A 23,631-nucleotide genomic window follows, 5' to 3' on the forward strand; every position below is an offset into this window, starting at 1 on the left:
CAGTCAAAAAGGGCAGTAACTTGTGGAATTTCCAGTTGTTGCCTTAAGGATTTTAAATAGCAGCAACAGCAGCAAGATGTGTGGATGTGGATGTGTGTGTGTGTTTAACAAAGTAAAATTTTAAATTAATAAAATAGTCAATAACAAGTATCTGACTAAAAAGGGACAACTGGAAATCAAAATTGGGTTTCATTCAGCAACGGTACAAGCAATAAATAAAGCTCGGGTTATTTAAAATAAAATCTGCCCAGCTGCAATTACACTGCAGTTGTGGCGTGAAAGGCTGTGAAAAGGTTAGGGGATTTGATTACTAAGCTAGTTCAAATTACTAAAATCATAGCTTATGTCGGGCAAGCCACAGTGGCTCCATACGCTAATCCAGCTACTTTTATAATATTTATCCCCCTATTTCTGGAGCTCCAATTTCTGTCTGAGGATTTGAAATTGCAACAGTGCTGCAGTAAACAGAAGTGGGTACTTTAGCAGAGAAGCCACGAGTTCTAAGTCAATGAGAAGAAAGACTCAAAGACCAATCTGTATTACTCTACCTTCCAAAGAGCTGGCTTTGTCTGATTCATCTTGCCCACAAACCTGTAACATTATCTTCAGACTAAAAGGTGAGTCAAACAAAACTTCATGTCATCATACGCCTGGGAAATGGTTATCAATTTACCAAATGAATGTCACCCCATCTAAATTATAAATTCTCTTGGCAGGCCATTTCTTTACTTCAAAATAGGAAGGGATTCTAGAGTGGTTCTCACAAAGGGGTGTTTGGAAATGCGTGGGACATTTTTGGGGTATTGTATGATCGGGGGTGGGTGGGGTGGGGAGCTCTTGGCATTCAGTGGCAGGAGGCAGGGATGTTAAAACGTCCTGCAGCAGAAGGCACAGTCCTGCCCCCATCCCAGGCATGCTGGACCATGGGCCACAGGGCCTCTACAGCCAGGCCAATCCTCAGGGGAGTGAATTAGCATCACAGGGGCAGACCAGGTCACCTCACCCTTGGGGGGCCTCTTCCTCTAGGCAATCCTGCTGGTTCTAATCAACTTCTCCAATTACAATCAACTGCACACACTAGGTGTTCGTCACTAGAACTGGGAATTGAAAGCATGTGGTTACTACTTGTGCCGGTTTGAGTGTATTGTGTCCCCCAAATGCCATTATCTTTGTGGTCTTGTGTGGGGCAGGCGTTTTGGTGATGGTTGGATTTGCTTGGAATGTGCCCCACCCAGCTGTGGGCAATGATTCTGATGAGATGTTCCCATGGAGGTGTGGCCCCGCCCATTCAGGGTGGGCCCTTATCGGTGGAGCTATATAAATGAGCTGATTCGGGGGGAAGAAAGAGAGTGCAGCTGGGAGTGATGTTTTGAAGAGAAGCAAGCTTGCTAGAAAGGAACGTCCTGGGAGAAAGCCGTTTTGAGGCCGGAGCTTTGGAGCAGACGCCAGCTGCCTTCCTAGCTAACAGAGGTTGTCCGGACACCACTGGCCATCCTCCGGTGAAGGTACCCGATTGCTGAGGTGTTACCTTGGATGCTTTGTGGCCTTAAGACTGTAATTGTTTAGTGAAATAAACCCCCGTTTTATAAAAGCCTGTCCATCTCTGGTGTTTTGCATTCTTTAGCATTAGCAAACTAAGACACTACTGATCCAAGACCAAAGAGTTATAGCCAATGGCAACAACAAAATTCAACCAGCTTTCATGTACCACCCATTCTAAGCAAGTAGGAAAGATGACAGAAGGACTGCATTAAACTCTATACACAGACCCCTAAGATGAGTATATAAGGTTCAGGAAGAAAAATAAGTCTCCTCAGCTTTAGAAATAGAAACAAGAAAACCATTTCAAGTTTAATTAAGAGCCCAAAGATTACACAAAAGAACAGGAAATGATTTTAAAAAAATTATACATTACATTAAAAGAGCCACCACTAATTCAGCTAAAGAAATAAAGAACCAACAGAGGAATATAAAGATATGCATATTCAACCTTTGATTAATCTCATTTAGCCCAAGTTCATACAACACATAGGTTCTTTCTCATGCATGGTTCAGGGGCATATGTAAGCAATGTGGTCCGAAAAACCAATTTTGACAGAATGTTCAGGAAAAAAAAGAGCTTTAAGTGCAGAACCAAGAGAAAGCAGAGTCATCTAGAACATCTTTTAAATGGTGATGAAAGGAATGAAAATGAAGTACAGAAGTGCAACTTCTAGCCTTATGCAGTAAAAATTAAAGGAATAAACTAAACGAAGGGGGGAAGTGCCAATACAAACACAGAAAGACACAGACAATAAGAACCTTATCATAACGATCACCCACTCCCACCCACCCATCCATGCAGATCCAAGCGGAGGAGACCCTATGGAGACAAACTTCAATGCTAGTGACAGTTCTCCACTGGAAATATGAATACTGAGCAAGGAAATGAAGGAATGAAGGCCAGAGTTCAGGAGGAAAACGGGGCCAAGTAAAAGCAGCCTTACCCATGTCGTAGTCTTTGTGTTATGGTCAATGAAGAAGGGACGGCCATTTGGAGCTATCCTCATTTCCCAGCCGGGTGGCAAGAAGCTCTGTGTGACTTTGTGTTGTGGTTTGGGGGAGTTGTAAGGTGATGGCTGTGGGGACTGTGGATTGGAAAGGGTATCTTTCACAGCCCGGCGTATGGGTGAATCCTTGGCACCCTAAGGAATAATAATGAGCATTAGAACTCTCATCGTGTGCCATTCCAGGTGTGTTAGAATGTAACTGGGTATCGTGGAATGCTCCTCTTTGGAGATGAAGATGGGGGAAGTGCCAAAAAAATCCTGTTTCTGTCATTCATTTACTTTTAAATCGATCAGTTTTAACTGTAAATATTCTCTATTGGTTAAACACACAGCACCATCCTCTGATAGCTACTTGGTGCATAACAAATATGTTGTTCTAAATTAAGCCTTACAGATGGGAGATTTTACAGAGTGGAGAAAACTTGCCCTGCTCTTAGTGAGCTCACAGTCTAACGCAAAGGGGTTGGCCATCTATAGAACACAGAGAGAAAACCTATGCCAATGGAGTCAACCACCTGGAATGGCACAGTTGTGATACCTGGCATTTATATCACAGCTTGAAAGAGAGAGCGACCGCCACCTATAAGCACCTTAACTAAACCCAGGGCAGGGAACAACCCACCGCAACCGCTGTCTCATATGCAGTCAGCTTTAGAACTTTGAAGGTTTACTCCTCTATCGTGATGTTAAGTAATAGCATTACAACAATACAAACAGGAGAGAGCACAAGCAGATGCTCAGCAATGATTCAGAGATGCAAAACTCCATCAAAAAACATATATGCTCATACAATGAAACACTCTACAGTTGGAAGAAATAAAAAAGATCAAAGCAACAGCTATGTTTTAAAACTCAATATAAGCACTGGTACTTGAACACATTATTATGCAACTCTAATGAGGTAACAGGCAAGGAGGAGTGAAACACAACAAAGATGGTGAAAGTTCCCCAAAGAGTGTGCCCCCGTCCAAGAGTCACCGCGGGCTCAGCCAAATGAGCATGAGAATTGAGTGTAGAGGAGAGTCCAGGGATGTTAACCGGGTGGAACAGAGAAGCATGTGGCAAAGCTGCACAAGAACACCTGTCACCACGGACACAGCGACTGATCAGAGAGAGGGCGGTGGCTGCAAAACGGAAGTCCAAGTTAAGAGAGAAGAAGAGAATGAGAAGAAGTCAAAGGATAGAGGTGACGCCAGGTAGACGAGGCAGCCTTCTCACCTCCAGTGGGGCAGATAAAGTTACTGTTGGCGAGCTGAGGCTACGGGGTCGGCGAATCTGAGGCTCGATTAGGTGGTTGTTACTGTTTGCAGCTGATCCAGAGGCACCATCTTCTGCAAGCTATTTTGGAGGCAAAAACAAGTTAGCTTGGCGTGAGGATCTCCCCGTGTGTGTGTGATTAGGAGTGTGAACCCAAACCACAACACAAACAGCAATAATCAGCGGCCTGGCCTACTTAAAGCGTGGAGGAAATAATTAAACATAATAATGGGGGAAAGGATGGGAAACAATGGGAAATAAAAATGAATCACTACCCCAGCCTCAGAAAAAAGGGGGTGGGGGTGGGAGCTGCACATTATAATAGGGTATTACTTTGAAAATATCACTTTATTATTTTTTTCTGGGACACTTTTCTTAAAAGATTTTATTAAACAAAATAGCACTTAATTTGGAGTGCCTCCCTCCCTGATTTTTTTTTTTTTTTCCATTTCCAATTTTTAAAATATACCCAGGGAAAGACTGATTTGGGGGGCAAATTCTTCCTTAGGTAAATATTATCTTAAAGGAATGTATTTTCTTTGTGAAATGTAATTTTTTAAACATGGGTCTTTGAGAACAATCCATAATCATCAGAAACACTGATGCAGATCGTGTTCATTTCTGCTTCTATTGTGCCTGTGATTTGAAGCTAGACGTAATCTTCATACCTGCATGATAGGTCGAGTCCAAGTTGTAGTTCGATTGTTATGATTGACATAGTATGTACGTCCCTTAGCATCTTTCCTTTCTTCCCAGCCTGAAGGGAGGCCCGGCGTGGTATGTACGTAGGCCACTGATGGCTGTTTGTGTAAGAAATCATTATTATTTATTACCTTGCAATTGTTTTCTGATCACTTAATAAAGTAATTTATTTATACCCAGAGAATTCTCTTTTTTTTTCCTAGACAAAGTAAGTTAATTCAATTTGCACAAAAACATTTCCAAAGTGTGTCTGGGAAAAGAGCAAATGAGTTCCAACAGCTTCAAATCTACTGTGAGATGAAACCCACACAGCCGTGGGGTCCAAATTCTTACAGAGTTCAGGTCTAAGGCCCACAAGTTTGTTTAATATAAAGGGCCATCGCTAGGGTGATAATAGGGGGAGAGAAAAATACTGTAATCTGTTGTAGTTTCCAAGTTTTACTACCAAACCATGAAGAGCTCAAAGGTATTTCAAATGGTCAAATGTTCCCATGGAGGAGACGAATGTTCTGAATGGTTTCTCCTTCTTATAGCCACCACAGGGATGTCCTCCTGGCTTATTCCTAAATTCTCCCTCAGTTTAGGGTCCTTTTTCTACAGCTTTCAGGAAAAAAACAACACTTAGAGCCCCTTTTCTAGAAGGCTTGGCCTCATCCTGGACAACTGAGGAAATTACCTGCCAATTTGAGGCAAGAATTCCAAAGGAGCCAGGTAACCGAGGCTGTGTTTTCCCCAATCTGCCGATAGGGGAGTTTTTCTCTTGAAGGGGCAAAGCTCTGGCAGTTTCTGGATTTTAGAGAGCTGTACAGTGTGAACTGGCCATATTTTTGAATCCCAAATTGGACTGCAAAAGGATTTCTGAGATACTCTGGTTTGCAAGCAGCAGTCTGGGAAACGAATCCTGGATGGGGAAATCCTGGAATAGCAAGGAGACCTCAACGATTTATAGAGGCAATGAGGCTGGATGTTTGAGACCCTGCTGCCCCGGATATTCTGGATGATGGGGGGCAAGGGAGGGGTGGTGGAGTCAGACACAAGAAGCCAACTGCAGCTTCCAATGCTCCAGGAAGAGTTTAAAAGAAGCAAGAGGCCTCTTCATTGAGGTTTCAAAGGAAGCTGCTTCTGTTTTGGGTACTATCTTTCCTAATTAGATCTTCTCCTGAGCTTCCAGCTATTTTAGCAGGTGTAGTTTTCTTGATATTAGGCAGAGGATGGAAATCCCCTCTACCCACATCCCATCTCTTCTGCTTTGGCAAAGAAGGTCCCAGTTGCAGGGTCCCTCAGCTGACCCACAGGGCCTCAAATGAGAAAGCCATGTAATTTGGAGACTACATCTAACGGGGCTCAAAATTCCATCAATATTCCACTTCATGAGCTCAACAGCACATTCAAGAGAAAAATTAACTGGGGCTATGAAGCAGCTGACTCAGTGGTTATTTCTAAAACATGTTTACTAGGCAAGACTGACATCTTCCCTAAGGCCTAAAGGCCCCATAATAGTAGTTGCAAGACTCTGATCATATTGCATCCTGGATCCCAGCGTGGAGATGCAACCAGAACAGAAGCGGCAAGAACATGCAGACTTCATTCTTCATGAATATTAAAGAGATGAATTAATAGAGCCGGAAGCTCTTTCCTCCTCTATTCCTCCACCTGTGACACCAGCACAAAGGAGCTATCTCCAGGTTACTTTTTATCTGGGCACTTAAACAAATCTACTCTGCTGAACTAATCTAAATTAGTAACCCACGTTGTAGCCTAAGTTATTGGTCTATTAGTTTTTTGGGGGTCAAGTTTCGACTTCTGCTGTTTGTATGATAACCGAAAATGCTTTGGCTAAACATAATACTAAATGGAATTTGCTGCTTTCCCTCCTCCCTGTTGACTATTTTTTTGGGACAATTAGATATGCCCTCAGAAAACTCTGTTCTGGAAACCTTAAAGATATTTTTACAGTTATAGCATCCCCAGAAAGGATATTTATGAGGCAACTGATAAACTAAAATAACTTGGATGTGTCATGGATTATCTCAAAATTGAATTCTAAAGCTGTGTGACTTCCAGCCCTGTATTCCAGCAATCAGGTTACTTTCATAGATCCACAGTTATTAGGACTAACCAGTTTATGGAAAATTAGGAGTACAGTAGAGAAGATTGAATTTGATTAAAACATTTTCTTTTGGTACAGTAGGTGTATATTGGAAGGAATGAAGTAAAAAAAAAAAATTTAACATTACACAGCTTTTCTGTTGCCTGAATACACTATTGTGCTTTACAATGCAAATGACCTTTCAACTATAGCTAGAGGCTCAGTCTCTTTCATTAAAATGAAGGACTCAATTACGTTCAAACTGTAAAAGTTTGGATATGCTTTTAAAGATGATAACCAATTTGATGCTATCACAGATTCTCTAAGACTGCCATACTGTCACCTCAGTATATTTTTAGAATACAGCAAGCAAAGCCCAAAGGACTGAACTTGCACTCTCTCTTCTTTTGTCTAACGGAAAGAGCCCTGGCTTAGCCTGCTGGAAAGTGACGGCGGTGTGTATTATTTGCCACAAATCCCAGGATTACTGTTCTGCAGGTGAGAAAAGGTACCTGCAACCTCTTCACTACAGGACAGAAATAAAAGCACCTCCCAAGACAGATATATACCAGGAAGGTCACTGCAGCCTGGCATGCAGTGCCAAAAAGAAGGGGTGTGTATGAATGCCTTCAAGGTGGGGAGATTAAATAAACTGTGGTGACTTCATGACACTGAATATTATGTAATTATTAACATGTCTTTGAGGAATGGCCACAAGTGAAAAAAAAAAAAAAAATCAAGCTGCTGAGTGATATGTACACAGGATCCCATTTTTCTATGTAAAAAATTTAAATAGCACTATGTGTGTATATGTGCATATACATATAGGTTTGTGAGTACACAGAGGAAGGAGTGTCACTACAGGGTTGGGGGTGCACTTCAGTACACTTCAGTGTGGCATTGATTTAGACAGGGATGGGGAGAAGATATAAGAAGGGGAAAAATATAGTAGATGGAATTGGAAAAGAGAAAGTAAAGGGCTTTGTAACAAGAGGTGGTGGGGAGGGGAGACAAACATATGGGGTACTTTAAAACATACTGAAATTTCTAAGGAAGCCATAAATTAAGTCTGCTTCTGGCAACCAAAAGATCACCAGATAAATGGGAAGCAGAGCATAGGAGGAGGAACAACACTTAAGAACTACTACTTTAAAAATCAAAACCCAAGCCAAGCTCATATTTTAAATTCACTGATGGGGGATGGGTGGGGACAAGTATAGGCACGAAGGCAAGAAAAGGGCACAGTTGCAAGAGCCATGCAGCATCTCATTTGGATGGATCACTTTGTCCTGCCAGGTAACACCCACCATGGAGCCCCAGGACTATAAAAATTCAATTCCTCTTGTCATTTGATTATCATCATCAGCTACCACAACACTCCCAATTGCTAAAAGCAGTTCCAAGGCCAATAAAATGCAAAAGTGGATAATAAAAAGGATGCTCACCAGCAACGAATTCCAATTAAAATCACTCCAAAAAAAAAACAAAAACAAAAACAAAAAAAACCCCAAAAAAACTCAAGTCCACCTTGCAGTTCCACTACTCCCATATAAATTACCACGCCAGTTCATTTAGAATTTATGAATTTTAGTGGAGGCTGAGTCTGCCTCACCAACACATGGTGTTCACACAAACCACTGCAACTCAATACATTAAATTGTGCTGACTTCTGCTGACTGCCAATTTGATTTTCCTCTGTACAATGCTAAGCAATAAGTACTAACACTGTAACTAAATTGTTCCTTTATATCATCAACATCCTACAGAAAATCAGGAATTGTACAAGTGTTTAAAGTTACTCACCAAAAGTAATAAGCAGTTATAACAAAATAACAAAGGGGACACAATAAGGAAATTCTTCAAATAGCTATAGCTCAAAGCATCAACTTTGGGTTCAAGTAGAAAAAGAAGTAAATAAAACATAGTCAAATGTTAGTTAAACACAAACATGAATAGTATACATTATTTAAAATAAATAATAAAAATAATACCTACTTGGTTTAGGGAAACAATTTTTTTTTTCCTTTTTCCTAGATCACTTAATTATTTTTTTCCCCATTCTGGTCTTAAATAAACATTTGTTCATTCCTATAAGTAGAGCCCCTGATGGCACAGAAAGGTCATGTGTTGACGCTGCTGATGCAGATAATCTAACTCAGTGTCAAAAACATGGGGTGGGAATGGACGAGAGAGGGTGGCCTGTGCACAATCGGAAATTCAGACACACAATCTCATGTGATGCCTGTGGGTTCTCTGATTTCCTTCCAACCAAATTATTCTAACCAAGCAAAGAAAAAGCTGATCAGGAGTAAAAACACAGAAAGGCAAAAATATCTTCTAAATGGTCAAATTAAACAAATTTAAGGCTTGACAGTATTCTTAACGAAACCAAATGGGACTAAGAGTTACTCAGTTTTACTTATCACCTTTGAACAATGTGAAAATGAGATGTTTAAAATAAGAAATACACACAGTTCTGTAGCACAAAGAAGCTGATCTTATTTTTTTTAAAAAAAGTCTATCCACCATTATCCAAAATATTAAAACCAACCACAGAGTTGTGCCATCAATGTCTGATAAAATTTGTCATTACCGTTGATTCCTCACCACCCGTGACAGTTGATGAACGCGCTCTCCTAGTTGGGGTGCTGGGCTGTTAAATGATAATTTATATCAGTAAAATGTACTTAGGGGAACAACCCATTGATTACTGAATCAGCAATCACTGACACTGGGGTGCAGGAAGGCAGGGGATGTGAGATGAGAACCCCTGAAGTCCACCTTGTCCAATTAAAGCTGAGCAATCACTGATGACCAGAAAAAAAGAGAAGCAGCCCTGGCTGCATCCTGGGATCAAGTAAATAATGAATTGACAACCTCAGTAAAGAGATGTCTTATTCAGAAAAAAAGAAAAAAACAAAAACCAGGATGGTTTGCCCTCACTATTAAATAATTAGCAGATTCTTAAAAATGCCAAATTCGAAAGTCAAGTCTGAGGCCACTGGTTATCAGTGAGTTTGCAGCTTGATAGGATATAAACAAAGAATCATCTTCAGTTTCCAGTAAAGTGAGCTTTTTATGCAAATAAAATGGACATTGATTTTTGCAAAGGAGAGAAAGTACCATTAATTCATCAAGGAAAATCAAAGAATCATGAGGTTGAAAACAAACCCACCAAGTTGATCATAGCGACTGTCCTGTTTTGGGGAGGCCTGCACCGAAACCATCCAAGAAAAGACTCGCTTGTCAAGCCTTTTATTAACAGGCCCCTTTAGTTTAAGCCACAATTTAAGCTATTATTTTGATTGTTTAGTTGACTAATGTGCTCATTAATTTGTTTTTTAAACGTTAAAACTGAAACGTAGGCAAATATGAACAAGATAGGAAAGACACTGTGACTTCAAAAATCCTAAGCCCACTCTTTATTTCCCCAAATTCATAAATAAACTATTAGTGCTAAAAAGGATCAAGGGTTTGTAAAAACAATAAAAAACTGGTCAAGGCCAAACATCAAATTGAACATGCGTAATATTTTCATTTCCAAAGGAAGAAGCAAATTTACGTAAAATTTCTTATTTTTAATGTGTCTACCAAACATCTGTCAATCCGAGGGAGAGCGGGAACAAGTGACAGCCATTTCTTCAGCTATAGAGCTGTCTTTAAAGAGAGGGTGCAGAGGCTTTCTGGGATTAAGTTTAGGCCATTAGTAAAGGAAAAGGAACATTTGGCTGCCAAACCAGAAGAATTCTTCCTGTTTAATGGGATTCAATACATTCTCAAAATACAGGTCACTGGAGCATATAGCTTTAGTGACAGAATGAAGTTTAAGAAAAGGAGATGTACCCTCTCAGTCAAGAAGTTGAAGTTAAGGATCAATATCAAAATTAGTATTAATTTGAGTGAAAAGCTAAAGCAACGATGTTTCTAGCATTTTTTCAGTGGAATAGAACTTTTGGTATTAGAAATCTTGGGCAATTTGCTAGAAAATCTGAAAATGTTTCATTTATATGCTAAATGGATTTACACAGGAAAAACTCTTTCTCAGCAGCCCAGGTGATTTTAAACAAAAGCTGAAAGTCAACTGATGACTGAAAATTAGCATGGGTTACCGGTGGAAGATGGGCCTGCTCCGCGACCGCGTCGGTGACACTGCAGGACCGCAGCCTTGACGGGGGCTCTCTCTGCTGAAGGGGGTGGAAAGGACACAGAGCATCAAGAAATGCATTCTTAGAAACAAGTTTCATCAGTTTAAAAAAAGATTGCATTCAACTCCATTTATGCTTTTGGATATTAAGAGGTCTTTAAACGAAACCATCATCTTTTCAAGAGCAATGGAAGTAACCCATTCAAGAGTCCAGTTATCGTCCATCTTAATGCTCAGTGCTTTAAGCAGAATGGAATTTTGATTGGTTCTTGGTTAGAATTAACAGCCAAAATAAGAGGAGGCCAGAACACAAAAGACTCAACAGGCCACTGTAATACTTGAGTGCTGCTTTAAAAACTGAAGTAAGACACTATCAGTCTTGTATTCTGCTTTGGGATGCAACCTCTGTAAATTCTCATTCTGTCATACTAGACATTATTAGATAAGAACAGAGTAAAAAAAAAAAACAAAAAACAGAGTAGGAGATACTAACACATGATTTTTAAGCATCTATTGTATATTACTGCACATGACAAAGAACTGGTTGGATTGTGTGTCCAAAGGAGCTCAAATATAATCTTGCCCTACTTCTGAAGGGTTAAGTGTTTATAATTTTAGCTTATGAATAGTGTTCAAGTAGTACAGAACAGGAATGAGGGAAAATAATGAATTCAATCTAAAAAAATCTAGTATGTCATGTATAATGTTCCTCTCACTTGTCTGTGTGAGTTTCTTTGGTTAAAAGAAAAAAAAAAGCCTAATAGAGCCCATCAGGGAGCAGCAGCGGGTCATGCCCAGAGGAGCCAGGGGTCCAAAAACAACAGGGTCATTCATGGTACAAGTATGAAGCATTTACCAACTTTTAATATTTTGCAATAAGTAAAATGGGATACATAGTCAACATAAAGACTGGTGGCAATGGGGGGAACGGGCAATCTATATCTCTCCCCCATGATTAGGGCAAAGGATTCCTTCTTTGTACAAGTTGATGGCTCTGTCTTTGACTGTAGAGTGACCCTGATAAGTGAAATTAGAGAAGAGCCCCTAATTCTGTTTCCTAGATGCTCTTCTTCAACAGTTTAACCAGATGGGAAGAAAACATTCTTAAACTCATGCAATATTGCATGTGGGTCTTTAAGGGTATTTTATCCATCCGGAAAAATTAAATGCAGGAGCTCCTTACCCAAATAACCAGGAATAATCACTTAACATTAATACTGAAGAACATTACCATCTTTTTTTTTTTTTTTTTTCGCCTAGTAGGATTAAAGGTTTAAAACTGCAGTTCTTCCTTCCTTTGATAAATTTTAAATATAGGGCTTTGGCACTTATGTTGCTTCCATAGCAACGGTCTTACCGATTCAAATAGTCCCTCTGGTACTAAATTTTCATCTCAGTGGTAGTTGTCTTTTTGAAAAACATTCATAGAAGTGCATAGAAGTAACCACTACAGTTCATGTTATATAGGCCAGTGTTGTCTTTTCAAATAAAAATACCCTAACTGAAGGGGTAACAGATTTGTTCAGGAGTGCCACTTGCTTCCACACTTTATGCAACCCTCCTATCAATTTCATTTGATACCATATTATTTTTCCAGGACGCCATTTTCAGTGGAGTGACTACCATCATTTACTATAGTATATCTTTAAGTTCAATTACTCCAGAAACAGTGAGACTGCATTTGTTCTCAAGTATATGCACGAGTAAGATTTTTTTCCTATGGGCTTTTCTGTGTGGATTTGCACTGTCAAACATGGACGAGCTGTTTCATTTAGGTCTTCAGGACAGATTCTGCTGCTTCTCATTGGTGATCCCCCCCAACCCCAGAGTTCCTAGAAGAAGCTTCTCTGATGGGTGAGCATTCAAGTTCAGATGCTACCTTGAGGTCATACTCTAGGGCATAGGAAATGTGTATTTCCCATTTCAACCAAATGGGTCACTTAAACATCATGCTTCCTCAGTGAGATGGGAATGAGAAAGCACACAGAGTACGACGTGAAGAACCTGATCACAAGTGACATCTCCTAAGCCTCAGTGTGACATACTAACTTTGTGACAAAGGCACCATTTATGAGCTTTGGGCTGGGGAAAAAAAGAATTCTGCAAGTTGAGAGCTACAGAAGTTGTGGAATCTTATTCTTCCGAGTTCTTTATAAATCAAGAAAGAGTCTCACCTGTTTGGGTTAATTTTGGAACAGTTCTGCTTCTCCTAGGGTAGGAGGAACTTGGGAAAATGTCAGAATTATCTGGCAGCCAGAAGACCCCAGCTCATTATTTGCATTCAAAAGTCTCTTAAAGAAACAGAAGTTGATAAAATATTTGCTCAACTTCTTTTTTCCAACAAGGCCATTACTTACAATCAAAGAACTGAATTGTTCCCCATTGGAATCCGGAGTGATCTGAAGTCTTCTGCTCAGCTCGTCTGACAGCTCCTGAGGACTAGTCCGAGACACTGGGGAGGATGGCGGTGGGGGAAGAGCCAGACTGAGGGATTCCCCAGTGAGATTCACTTCTTCTGAGATGGTCTCCCAAGGCTTTCAAGGAATGAGACACTGTGGTAAATGCCAGGAACTAGAGATCTGCCCCTCCCCCCAACATCCCATCATAACCATTATGATTACTATAATTAACCTTTACTGAACCATGGTTATGAGGCACACAGTCTTTACAATAACCACGAGGCAGATATGACTACTACCACAATTAACAGATGAGGAAACTGAGGCCCACAGACTAACTTGCCAAAGGTAATAGATGTACTAAGGGGATGGCCAGGGCTTGAACGAATGGAGCCTGGTCCCAGAGGCTGTCCTCGTCACCATTTTATAAGACCACCTTCTCTGAGCAATGGTTAATTTCCAGGACTGATCAATGTATGCATGGGTTAAAAAGTACTCTCAGGAATGTATAAACAATTTTCATGGGTTTTTCTTTTACTCTAACTGCTGAGGATTCACAAAACAAAACAGCATATATGCTATAAGCCAAAATTATACACTAGTATAAAGAAAGTTATAGTGAATTTATTATGGTGTCATTAATACTGCTTCTCCAATTTTGGACACTGAAACATTGTGTGAATGATCCTCTTCCTAACAAAATACCTAAAAAGAATGGCTTTCTAATAAGTAAAGAGTTGTTAAAGTAGCATGGAAGTTCTGGCAATTGCAACCTTACTGTCTGTCATTTTTTTTCATCAACATATCATAAACATTTAAGGGGAAATTATAACATCTCAAGTCACCAAACTTGTTTTTCTTGGTAGCAAATCTCTTTCAACAAGTCTGAACAAGTCACAACATCTCAGAAAAAAACTTGAGTTGATACACAAACAAGTTACAGGACTCACTTAAGTGTTCATATATGATAAACATGCTGCCACTTAATGAGATATGGTTAGTCCTTGGGGAAAAATGAATCACAACGTAAAAATATCATATTTCTACAGTTTCTACACTAAAAATAATGTCATTCCCTTTCATGATATAGAGACACCTGACAAACACAGCGTTTATAAGCACTTTCTAAATTAATTGATATCCAGACAGAAGTCAATTGGCTCTAAGACCTCGATCTTTACTTTCTGAACATTTGCTGAGAAAAAAAAATCATGACGTCAAGTCGACCTGGCAGTCATGGAAAGAATGAGCTGCGCAGGGTCTGGAAGCTTCCAGGGATGCGTACCTCAGGGACCTCCCCGCCTTCCGTGGGCTCCGGCTCCAAGTCCTCACTGATGTGTCGGCGGGAGCGGAACCGGCGGTGGGCTGCCTCCTGGTTGATCTGCCGGATGTTATTGTCAGACTCCGAGGAAACATCCCTGGGCAGCCGGGAGGGAAAGGGGGTGCAAGAAGAGAACAGGCGTTGGTGACTTGTCACCCAACAACAGCTGAACTCTAACCAGGGACCGTACAACTATTAAAACTCCCCTCTCACACTTTTTATTAAGGATGAGAGCAATTTCACTTTATAACGATTGACTTTACTTAAAAATATTTCATATCCAAGAGTTTTATAAAAATTTTAACTCTTCAATTAACACGAGGGTTTTGGCCCTGGCTTTTATTCCGCCAGTGCTGAGTGACCAACTTTTGCACAACTATTACATGCCAGGCGCTTGCTACATACTTGAACTGTTACAAGGACTTTTCAGAACTTGAGAGGATTAAAGTTTTACAAAATCCCTTCATTCTGGATTGATTAAAAAAAACAAACAAGCATTCAAAATCAGTTGTCTTCCTTACCCAACAAGCTCAAATAATTAGTAATTTAGTGTGAACCTGAAATGGTCAACAAAAAACCAGGGGCTTTTGTGTTCTTTAATAATAATATGAAAATGTACATACTAGGGAAACTGTTCGCATTTAATTAAGCAGGTGAGTGAGAGGGTCTGCTGAAACTGACTGGGAGTTCAAATGGTCACTAATGGAAAGAAGAATATTTAAAAATATTTCTGAATTGACAAATTAAATGAGAAAAGTGATTTTTTTGAGGGCAAAGGAATAATTTTTAAAATTGTTACTTCAATGTTCTTCCACCATTAATCTTGCATATACATTCATTTGACTTTCATGGGAAATATGCAAATGATGAAAGACAAGAAAAACCATAAATTAATCAAGAAATCAAGTTCAGTGCCAATTAAGATCAGTGTGTCAAATCATTTACATTTGAAATACACTGATGACTGTAATGATGACCTGAGTTTATCTAGACACAATTAAATCGCAAATGTACAGTGTTTTAGAAAGACAGCTAGTAAAAAGGGTTAGGAGCACGTGCCTGTGTTTAACAAATTCATCTTCATTAACAGAATGTCATAATATGATTTCTTCACCATTACTGTTTTTACAACTATGGTTTACAGTAAAAAATTTATAGCTAACATTAAAATAGGTAAAGGAAAAATCTAAACTAGGGGCTTTTTAAAAAACCACCGCCAGAGTTGAGAAGGTCACGTTTAGTTCTAAAGTTCTGAGTCTTGGCCCAAACCTGGTTGGACAGTGTGCTAAATCACGTGCCTGCTTTTAGAGGTGACTCGTTTTCAGTCACTCATTCACTTAAAATATCTTGGCTGAGCTCCTACACTTTGTGCCAGGTACTAGGTAAGAAAACATGGTCCCCGCCCACAGAGACCACGTGGATATTGTGTGTGTGTCGGGCCATGGGAAGGTGATTAAACTAGACCTGGGGGACAAACGAGGGGGCTCCCCAGAGGAAGGCATCTATAGGTTGATATCTGAAGTAAGCCAGGGGAAGGGGCGTGTTCTAGTGTTTTCTTTTGGATGGGGGAACAGCTAAGTATGACTGGACCATACACAAACTGTGACTGTGGGCGGCGAGTCTGGTAAGAGACAAGTGTGGAGACGGACCCTGCGAGCACAACCCGAGGGAAGGGGAAGTTGGTGAAGATTTTTATGTGCACTGGAGTGTGGGGCACAAGACTAGAGGCAGGCCAAGCCACTGCAGTCAAGAGAGGGGAGTCCTGGGATAGTCTTAGCTCTTTGTTCAGCACATGGCAATCACACAGCCTTTGAGAAAAGACACTTCTTAACAATATCAAATTTTCTCCAAAGGGTGCTAAAGCATTCTGTGACAACTGAACTATGAAAAAACTGTTTTTGAATGAGAAAAATCCTTAAAAATAATTTGGGGAGGTCTGAGGGCTTGTGACCAAACCAAATAAAGTTACGGAGAAAGGACCTTGGACCCTCAAACACTTGGGACGGGATGAAGAGATTTATTGGGGATCGCGATGCTGTTGGAAAGAGAGGGGCCCTCTCAGGTTCTGCTGACCAGCCTCTCCCTGTGACGTGGTAGCCTCACAGCTGGGGACAGCCATGCCACTGACTTCCCCCAAAACTATATGTGAACCTGAACTGGGATTAAGAGCCGCATTTTTTCCTTGTTGCTTCTGGACAGCTGATAAGTCCGTAGCATACAAGTTATACATTTTATTTCGGAGTTATTCTTGGGGACACTGCCATCAACAATGGTATGTTTAAAAAAATGCATGAAGTTTTTCTCAGGAATTCTAACAGTTTCACAACTCTGTGAGGTAGAGAAAATAGCAATCATCCCCATTTATCCCCCAAATATAGTCCTCAATCTGTATGACAGTTAATTACTACTGAAGTTGAAAATTTTTCCATATACACATTGGTTATCGTCTCTTCCTTTGTGAGCTGCTAGTGGCCATCTTTCTTCAGAGGTCCCATGACACTTCAACCCCCACTGAGTGTACATTTTCAGGTGCTCCTTTCCCCAGTTGTTTAGCAAAGTTAGATAATGGCACTTTGCTTAGTATATCGCTTGCCAAGATTCTTTTAGTCACCATGGGTGACTAAGCCCAAGGGGTGCCCAAAGTTATTTTCACTAAAAGTAGTAGAGTCAAATGACTTACAATAGTATTAATACCCATGGGCATTGACAGAAAGGCATTAAAAAAAAAAATAACAAAGAGGATCCATCTAAACCATTTCCATTTATATTTCAATGGAAAAAACATTACAACAAAGAACAGAGTAGCATCACCTGGGGCTTCATCACCTGGGACTTCTGGTACTTATGCCCTCTGTCCCTCAGATTCCTGAAGGAACAAGGAGCTAAGGCCCAGGCTGGGTTGCATAAAGCTGCCTAGGGACAGCTGGTCTTCACAAGAACCTGTGCCAGGGCTTAGGGGCAGCCATTCATTTTTACAGATTCTGCCAGCTTTATCTCTAAACTGAAGGAAACCCACACCAGGCCATTCGACCATCTTCACCACTCACAGCCGTATGCAAAACATCTTTGCAATTCTTAAACATAAAATGGTTATCAAGAACATCAGCTATTATACTGTTAATGCCACTTGTTTAAAAGACATCATTAGCAAACTTCTTTCAGAGTTTGGGTTGAAGAAAAAAAATCTTACATAATATATATGCTTTTCTTACAAACTGAAAATTACATAATTGTTACAGTTACCTCCTTGTCTTGGCTGCTAGGAAGCTCATGATTTCTAGGATTATTTTTCCTTTTCCTTCTTTTGATACATTACTTTTGCCTTTTATTATATATTAACAGCTTTAGGTCTTGCTGTATGCTATCTTTTAACAACAAGCTGCTTCATATCCTTCTTTATGGTAGCTTAGGTTTAACTAGCTTTTATTTGCTATCTCCAAACCAAAAATTGCTGTATGAACAAAGCAGTAATCAGTTCCCAGCATCCCCGAGGCTGGTAAGGGATGAGAATAAACAGTAATTACCCATTCTGATTTTGCAACTCTCCCATGTGTTTCTAATTATATCAAGGCGGTGATATATAAATCTCTTAAAAAGAAAAAAAAGAAGTTTTTGACAGGGTTTCCCAGTGTAATAATTAAGGGGAACAAAAAATCTAAACACTAAAGGAAAGCAGAAAATCCCAAAGCCAATTTGCCTGCTGCTTTGCACTCTGAGTCAAGAGGGGAAGCTGAAGAAGGAAGAGACAATATCATCAGCAAACATAGATAAATCTAGGAATATAGCAGCCTCTGCTTTATAGTTCACGAAACCATCACTCTGTTCACATTTTAATAGCAGAATGTGATATAAGGCAAGAACGTCTTCCTCATTATACCCAAATTCTGAGGGACTCCCACGCTCGTGTGGAGGGCTCGTGAACACAGCCCTATCCCCCGCCTGATGGAAGACGGCTTCCCAACCTCGACACGCCCCCTCGTCCCCGCCCCCGCCCAGTCCCGCCAAGCCGGCGCCCCCTGCTGGCTGCGGCGGGTACTTACATCAGGCTGGGCCGGTGCCACTGCGTGGTCCTGTTGTTGTGGTTGACATAGTAAGTGCGGCCCAAGTTGTCTACTTTTTCTTCCCACCCGGGGGGCAGAGGGGGAGGGGGAAGCTCCTCCTGGTGCTGAGAGGCCGAGTCATTTGAGTCAACGACTTCCCACCCATGCTGTGGAATAAAAGTAAATGGATGAGTCAAAGGAATTTGTCAAAAAGGTAAAGAGGCAGCCAACTCAATGGGAAAAAATTCTCGGAAACCATGTATCTGACAAAAGACTGATATCTTGCATATATAAAGAAATCCTACAACTCAATGACAATAGTATACAGACAGTCCAATTATAAAATGGGCAAAAGATATGAAGAGACAGTTCTCTGAAGAGGAAATACAAATGGCCAAGAAACACATGAAAAAAATGTTCAGCTTCACCAGCTATTAGAGAGATGCAAATTAAGACCACAATGAGATACCATCTCACACCGATTAGAATGGCTGCCACTAAAGAAACAGGAAACTACAAATGCTGGAGGGGATGTGGAGAAATTGGAACTCTTATTCATTGTTGGGGGACTGTATAATGGTTCAGCCACTCTGGAAGTCAGTCTGGCAGTTCCTTAGAAAACTAGATATAGAGTTACCCTTTGATCCAGCAATTGCACTTCTCGGTATATACCCACAAGATCTGAAAGCAGTGACGCGAACAGGTATCTGCATGCCAATGTTCATAGCAGCATTATTCATAATTACCAAGAGATGGAAACAACCCAAATGTCCTTCAACAGATGAGTGGATAAATAAAATGTGGTATATACACACAATGGAATACTATGCAGCAGTAAGAAGCAATGATGTCATGAAACATATGACAACTCGGATGAACCTTGAAGACATAATGTTGAGCGAAATAAGCCAGGCACAAATAGAGAAATATTATATACTACCACTAATGTGAACATTGCTTGGAGATAATGCAGGGGTGTTGGGCTTCCCCACCTCAATGGTTGCTGATGTGTTCACAGACATTGGGGACTGGTGGTTTGATGGGCTGAGCCCTCAATCATGGGACTTGCCCTTGGGAAGACTGTTACTGCAAAGGAGAGGCTAGGCCTGCTTATAATTGTGCCTAAGTGTCCTCTCTTGAATGCCTCTTTGTTGCTCAGATGTGGCCCTCTCTCTCTAGCTAAGCCAACTTGGCAGGTGAAATCACTGCCCCCCCCTCTACGTGGGATCTGACACCCAGGGGTGTAAATATCCGTGGCAACGTGGAATATGACTCCTGGGGAGGAATCTGGACCCGGCATTGTGGGACGGAGAACTACTTCACCAAAAGGGAGATGTGAAATGAAATGAAATAAGTTTCAGTGGCTGAGAGATTCCAAAAGGAGCCGAGAGGTCACTCTGGTGGGCACTCTCATGCACAATATAGACAACCCTTTTCAGGTTCTAATGAATTGGAGTAGCTAGCAGTAAATACCTGAAACTATCAAACTACAACCCAGAACCCTTGAATCTTGAAGACAATTGTACAAAAATGTAGCTTATGAGGCGTGACAATGTGATTGGGAAAGCCATGTGGATAACACTCCTCTTTGTCCAATGTACGGATGGATGAGTAGAAAAACGGGGCAAAAAAAAAAAAAAAAAAGCACCCAGTGTTCTTTTTTACTTTAAGTGTTCTTTTTCATTTTAATTTATTCTTATTACTTTTGTGTGCATGGTAATGAAAATGTTCAAAAATTAATTTGGGTGATGGACGCACAACTATATGGTGGTACTGTGAACAACTGATTGTATGCTTTGTATGACTGCATGGTATCTGAATGTATCTCAATAAAACTGAAAAAAAAAAAAAAAGTAAATGGATGAGGATGACAGTGGTTCTTATGAGGGGGGAAAAAAAGACAATTACAACCCAACCTGCATCTTCCTTCCTTGCTCCTTTGCACTCTGGCTCTTGCAGAGGCTCCATGTGCTACATTTGAATAAAGTGATACCACCCCCCTTGCCAAGGCAAAAATCTACTCTAGAAGCATTTCCAAAATATTTTGAGCAATGGCCAATTAACTGTGCTGCCTTCTAACAGGACGATACTCTGGGAGCCAGGCAGATTTGGATGGAGTCTGAGGAGTAGCTCAGGTCAGTCATGTTACAGGCTTTTCATACGTCCTGTTTGTTATTTCGACTTGAAGGTCTCTGGGGCCATACAGACCAGCACCAATGACATGGGTCACATCACAGCTGTTGTCTTTTCAACACCTACTAAGTAAGGTAAAAAGGGGGCCGGGAAGATGAGCTGCGCTGCATGTGCATTCTTGCAGAAATCACAGCGCAGGGGACCAGGAGAGGCCCAGGGCTCTGTCGTTCCCCAGGGAGGACGGCCGGCCCCAGGGGGCTGCCTCTGGTGGAGGCAAAGACCCCCGTCTAGTGCAATCTTGGAGCTAGATAAAGTGTGGAAAATGGTTTCTACTGATGCCCTCCACACTTGTGATCTCACAAAAACAGGTTGTACGCCTCCAGAGTGAGAGCTATATTTTGCAATGCATATTTTAGGTATTAAGTATTTCTTTCCTAATATCCCCTAGTAAAGCCACTGGAAAATTAAGTAATTCACCGGTTACTGCAGTTGGAAGGCTAGAAGAGTGTACAAAATTATTTGGATCTAAGATAAAAAAAATCTGTTGACGTGCTTATGAAATCTTAACATTCATAAGTGCCTACCACCCACATAACTCCCCTTCACATAGAAAGAGATCAAAGTTCACAAATGAAATACTGCCTGGAAATACGAACTCTTGGCAGAGGGGGTTCGGGTAACATGCTCACAACACATTATTCACACATCACGTACATACAACAGCTGCAAACAGATGTGGAACTAAGCCATAAAAAGGCCTGTGTAATGGGACATTTTCAGAACAATATAAGAATTTGTCTAACAAAACAGTGCTGACTGTGGTGTGTGCTGGGAAGGGACAATGGGACCCGTGGAACTGGCCTGTACCTACCATGTTAAAAGGCAGTCATGTCAAGGAGGCAAAACCAGAAAATTTCTCTGGACAGCGAATTCCCAAATGGCATTTCTAGAGGAGAGCTTTTCTAATGCATGCTATCACCTGTGTGCCAAACGAGGAAGAAACTTGGAAAAGATGGTCCAAGTCACATTATCCACTTTGAGGCAATTCCAAGTGCTACACAGAAAGCCCGGAGCAGTAACAGAATTAAATGTGTGAGGAGAATTTGATGTAGAGGTGTGGCTATCAGTGCATAGAGTTTTCAAGAGAAATGAGAGTGTGGTAACCTAAAATGAAAAGCATTTTTTTTACTAAAATTTTCTAAAATAAATGATTAGATGATCAAAGACATAGATTCATGACACATATAAGTTTTTCTATATTTAAGCTCTATAGACTTTTATTTCCTTAAATTATCAAGTCTCAAAGTTAAATATTAATATGATCTTAGGAAAACAGACCAGGCCTTGCAGCTCTGCAGCTTACCTCCATATCATCTCTCTGCTCGCTGTTCTCCTCATCTTGACCTCCATTCTTCGGCATATAAGCCATTTTCAATCGCAAAAATCCCTTAACTCGAGATTTGTGACTGCAAAATGAAGGAAAATTGGTTGTAAAGGATGTGCCTTGGCTATTTCTTTCCTATTTATGGTGACTTTTTTTTGTGAGAAGAAATATGACAAGAAGTGGAAATCTTCCTCAGAGAAAACCAACCACTGAAGTTCACGGGGAACCCCCCCCCCACCCCACCCCTCAGGCCTCACCTTCTCGGTCTGAGGAGAAAATCCTTAAATGTATAAGGTCGCTCCATGGTTGGATCTTCTGTCTATGGGAAGAAGTAGTCAATTAAGTTTCAATACACCTTGTGCATTTCAGGCACACCAAACTGGATTACACAGAATAATACATTTTCACATTTCAGAACATGGCAACTCTGAAAATGGAGCTGGTTCCACAACCAGTACTTTGTTGTTGTTGTTTTTTATAGGAACTTTTTATTTTATTGTAGTAACATAAAATATAATAAAATTTGCCATTTTAAGTGTACAATTCACTATTGAGTGGTATCAATGGAATTTACAATGTTTTGCTACCACCAACACTATTCATTACCAAAACATTTTTGCAATCCTAATCTGAAACCCTGTACCCATTAAGTAATAAATCCCTGTTCCCCACTCCCACCCTTGTTTATAGTATCTTTTTGGTGTTACATATATATTTATTTTTTTTATTGAGATTGTTAACATACCATACAACTATCCAAAGATCCAAAGTGTACAATCACACAACCAATACTTTGACAATTAATTAAAATGTGACAGGCCATGAAACTTTATCCACTCAAGGTCCACTAGATGTCACCATCAACATCAGTTCTAGGAGCTAGTCCTGCCATAGACAAATGACAAAATTATAGTTGGCACTGCCAACCATAATTTCTAACTGCAGGGTGCAGGCCTCAAGCTCATCGAGCTGATTGACTTCTCAGACCCTGTGGCCACTGGTAACTTTTCTCCCTGTGAGTCAAGAAACCTACTAGAAAAATATTCAGAATCTTATCTTTGAAAGCAGCATTAAAAGATCATGTCATCAGCCTAAGAGAACTGAATGAATCTCTTTCAAAGAGTGCCTCCTAGGTGTATGGCCCATCGACCTTTTGCTGGGGAGTATTTTAAGAAGCTATGAGTGCAATTGTGATATGTGTTCATTCTAAAAGAAATCAGTATTCTTTTACTGTGGAAAGTTGGCCTAACAAATCAGGAAATGGAAAAATAAATGTTAATATTTAATTAATTTTTAAATACTATATGTAGTAAAACCCCAAATACTAGACCTCTCAATGAAACATAATTTAAAATTTACTTCTGTACCAAGAGAGACAAACCACAGCATGATTTGTTATTATATCAGGGGTGTGTGTGTGTGTGTGTGTGTGTGTGTGTGTGTGTGTTTACGTGAAATGTTAATCTGTTTCTTTCACTCCCTGCTTGCAGTGGTAGCTTCCTCCTGCTTTTATAATAAAATGAAAAGTCTTTCCTATGGCTGACAAAGTAAATATGATCTGCTGTTAATTACCTTTAAGCTCACTGTGAACCATCTCTCCATCCACTCCCGAC

General features: G+C 40.4%; 1 protein-coding gene across 13 annotated transcripts in view; it reads right to left on the reverse strand.

Annotated features, from left to right (window-relative positions):
- Window positions 1–23,631, reverse strand: part of NEDD4L (NEDD4 like E3 ubiquitin protein ligase) — a 378,998-nt gene that overhangs the window by 57,920 nt on the left and 297,447 nt on the right. For 9 of the 13 annotated variants that reach the window (XM_037805610.1, XM_037805606.1, XM_037805608.1 and 6 more), the window contains 10 exons: window positions 22,276–22,337; window positions 21,998–22,100; window positions 18,502–18,668; window positions 14,426–14,558; window positions 13,099–13,275; window positions 10,707–10,781; window positions 9,191–9,250; window positions 4,475–4,606; window positions 3,768–3,887; window positions 2,487–2,684 (listed from right to left, as the gene is read on the reverse strand). In XM_037805610.1, the coding sequence (XP_037661538.1) occupies window positions 2,487–2,684; window positions 3,768–3,887; window positions 4,475–4,606; window positions 9,191–9,250; window positions 10,707–10,781; window positions 13,099–13,275; window positions 14,426–14,558; window positions 18,502–18,668; window positions 21,998–22,100; window positions 22,276–22,337 (1,227 nt within the window). The remainder of the gene's footprint in view (window positions 1–2,486; window positions 2,685–3,767; window positions 3,888–4,474; window positions 4,607–9,190; window positions 9,251–10,706; window positions 10,782–13,098; window positions 13,276–14,425; window positions 14,559–18,501; window positions 18,669–21,997; window positions 22,101–22,275; window positions 22,338–23,631) is intronic. The other 4 variants (XM_037805613.1, XM_037805611.1, XM_037805607.1 and 1 more) reach the window with 3 other exon arrangements.

The sequence above is a fragment of the Choloepus didactylus genome, chromosome 16 (genome assembly GCF_015220235.1).
Source record: "Choloepus didactylus isolate mChoDid1 chromosome 16, mChoDid1.pri, whole genome shotgun sequence".
Taxonomy (NCBI): domain Eukaryota; kingdom Metazoa; phylum Chordata; class Mammalia; order Pilosa; family Megalonychidae; genus Choloepus; species Choloepus didactylus.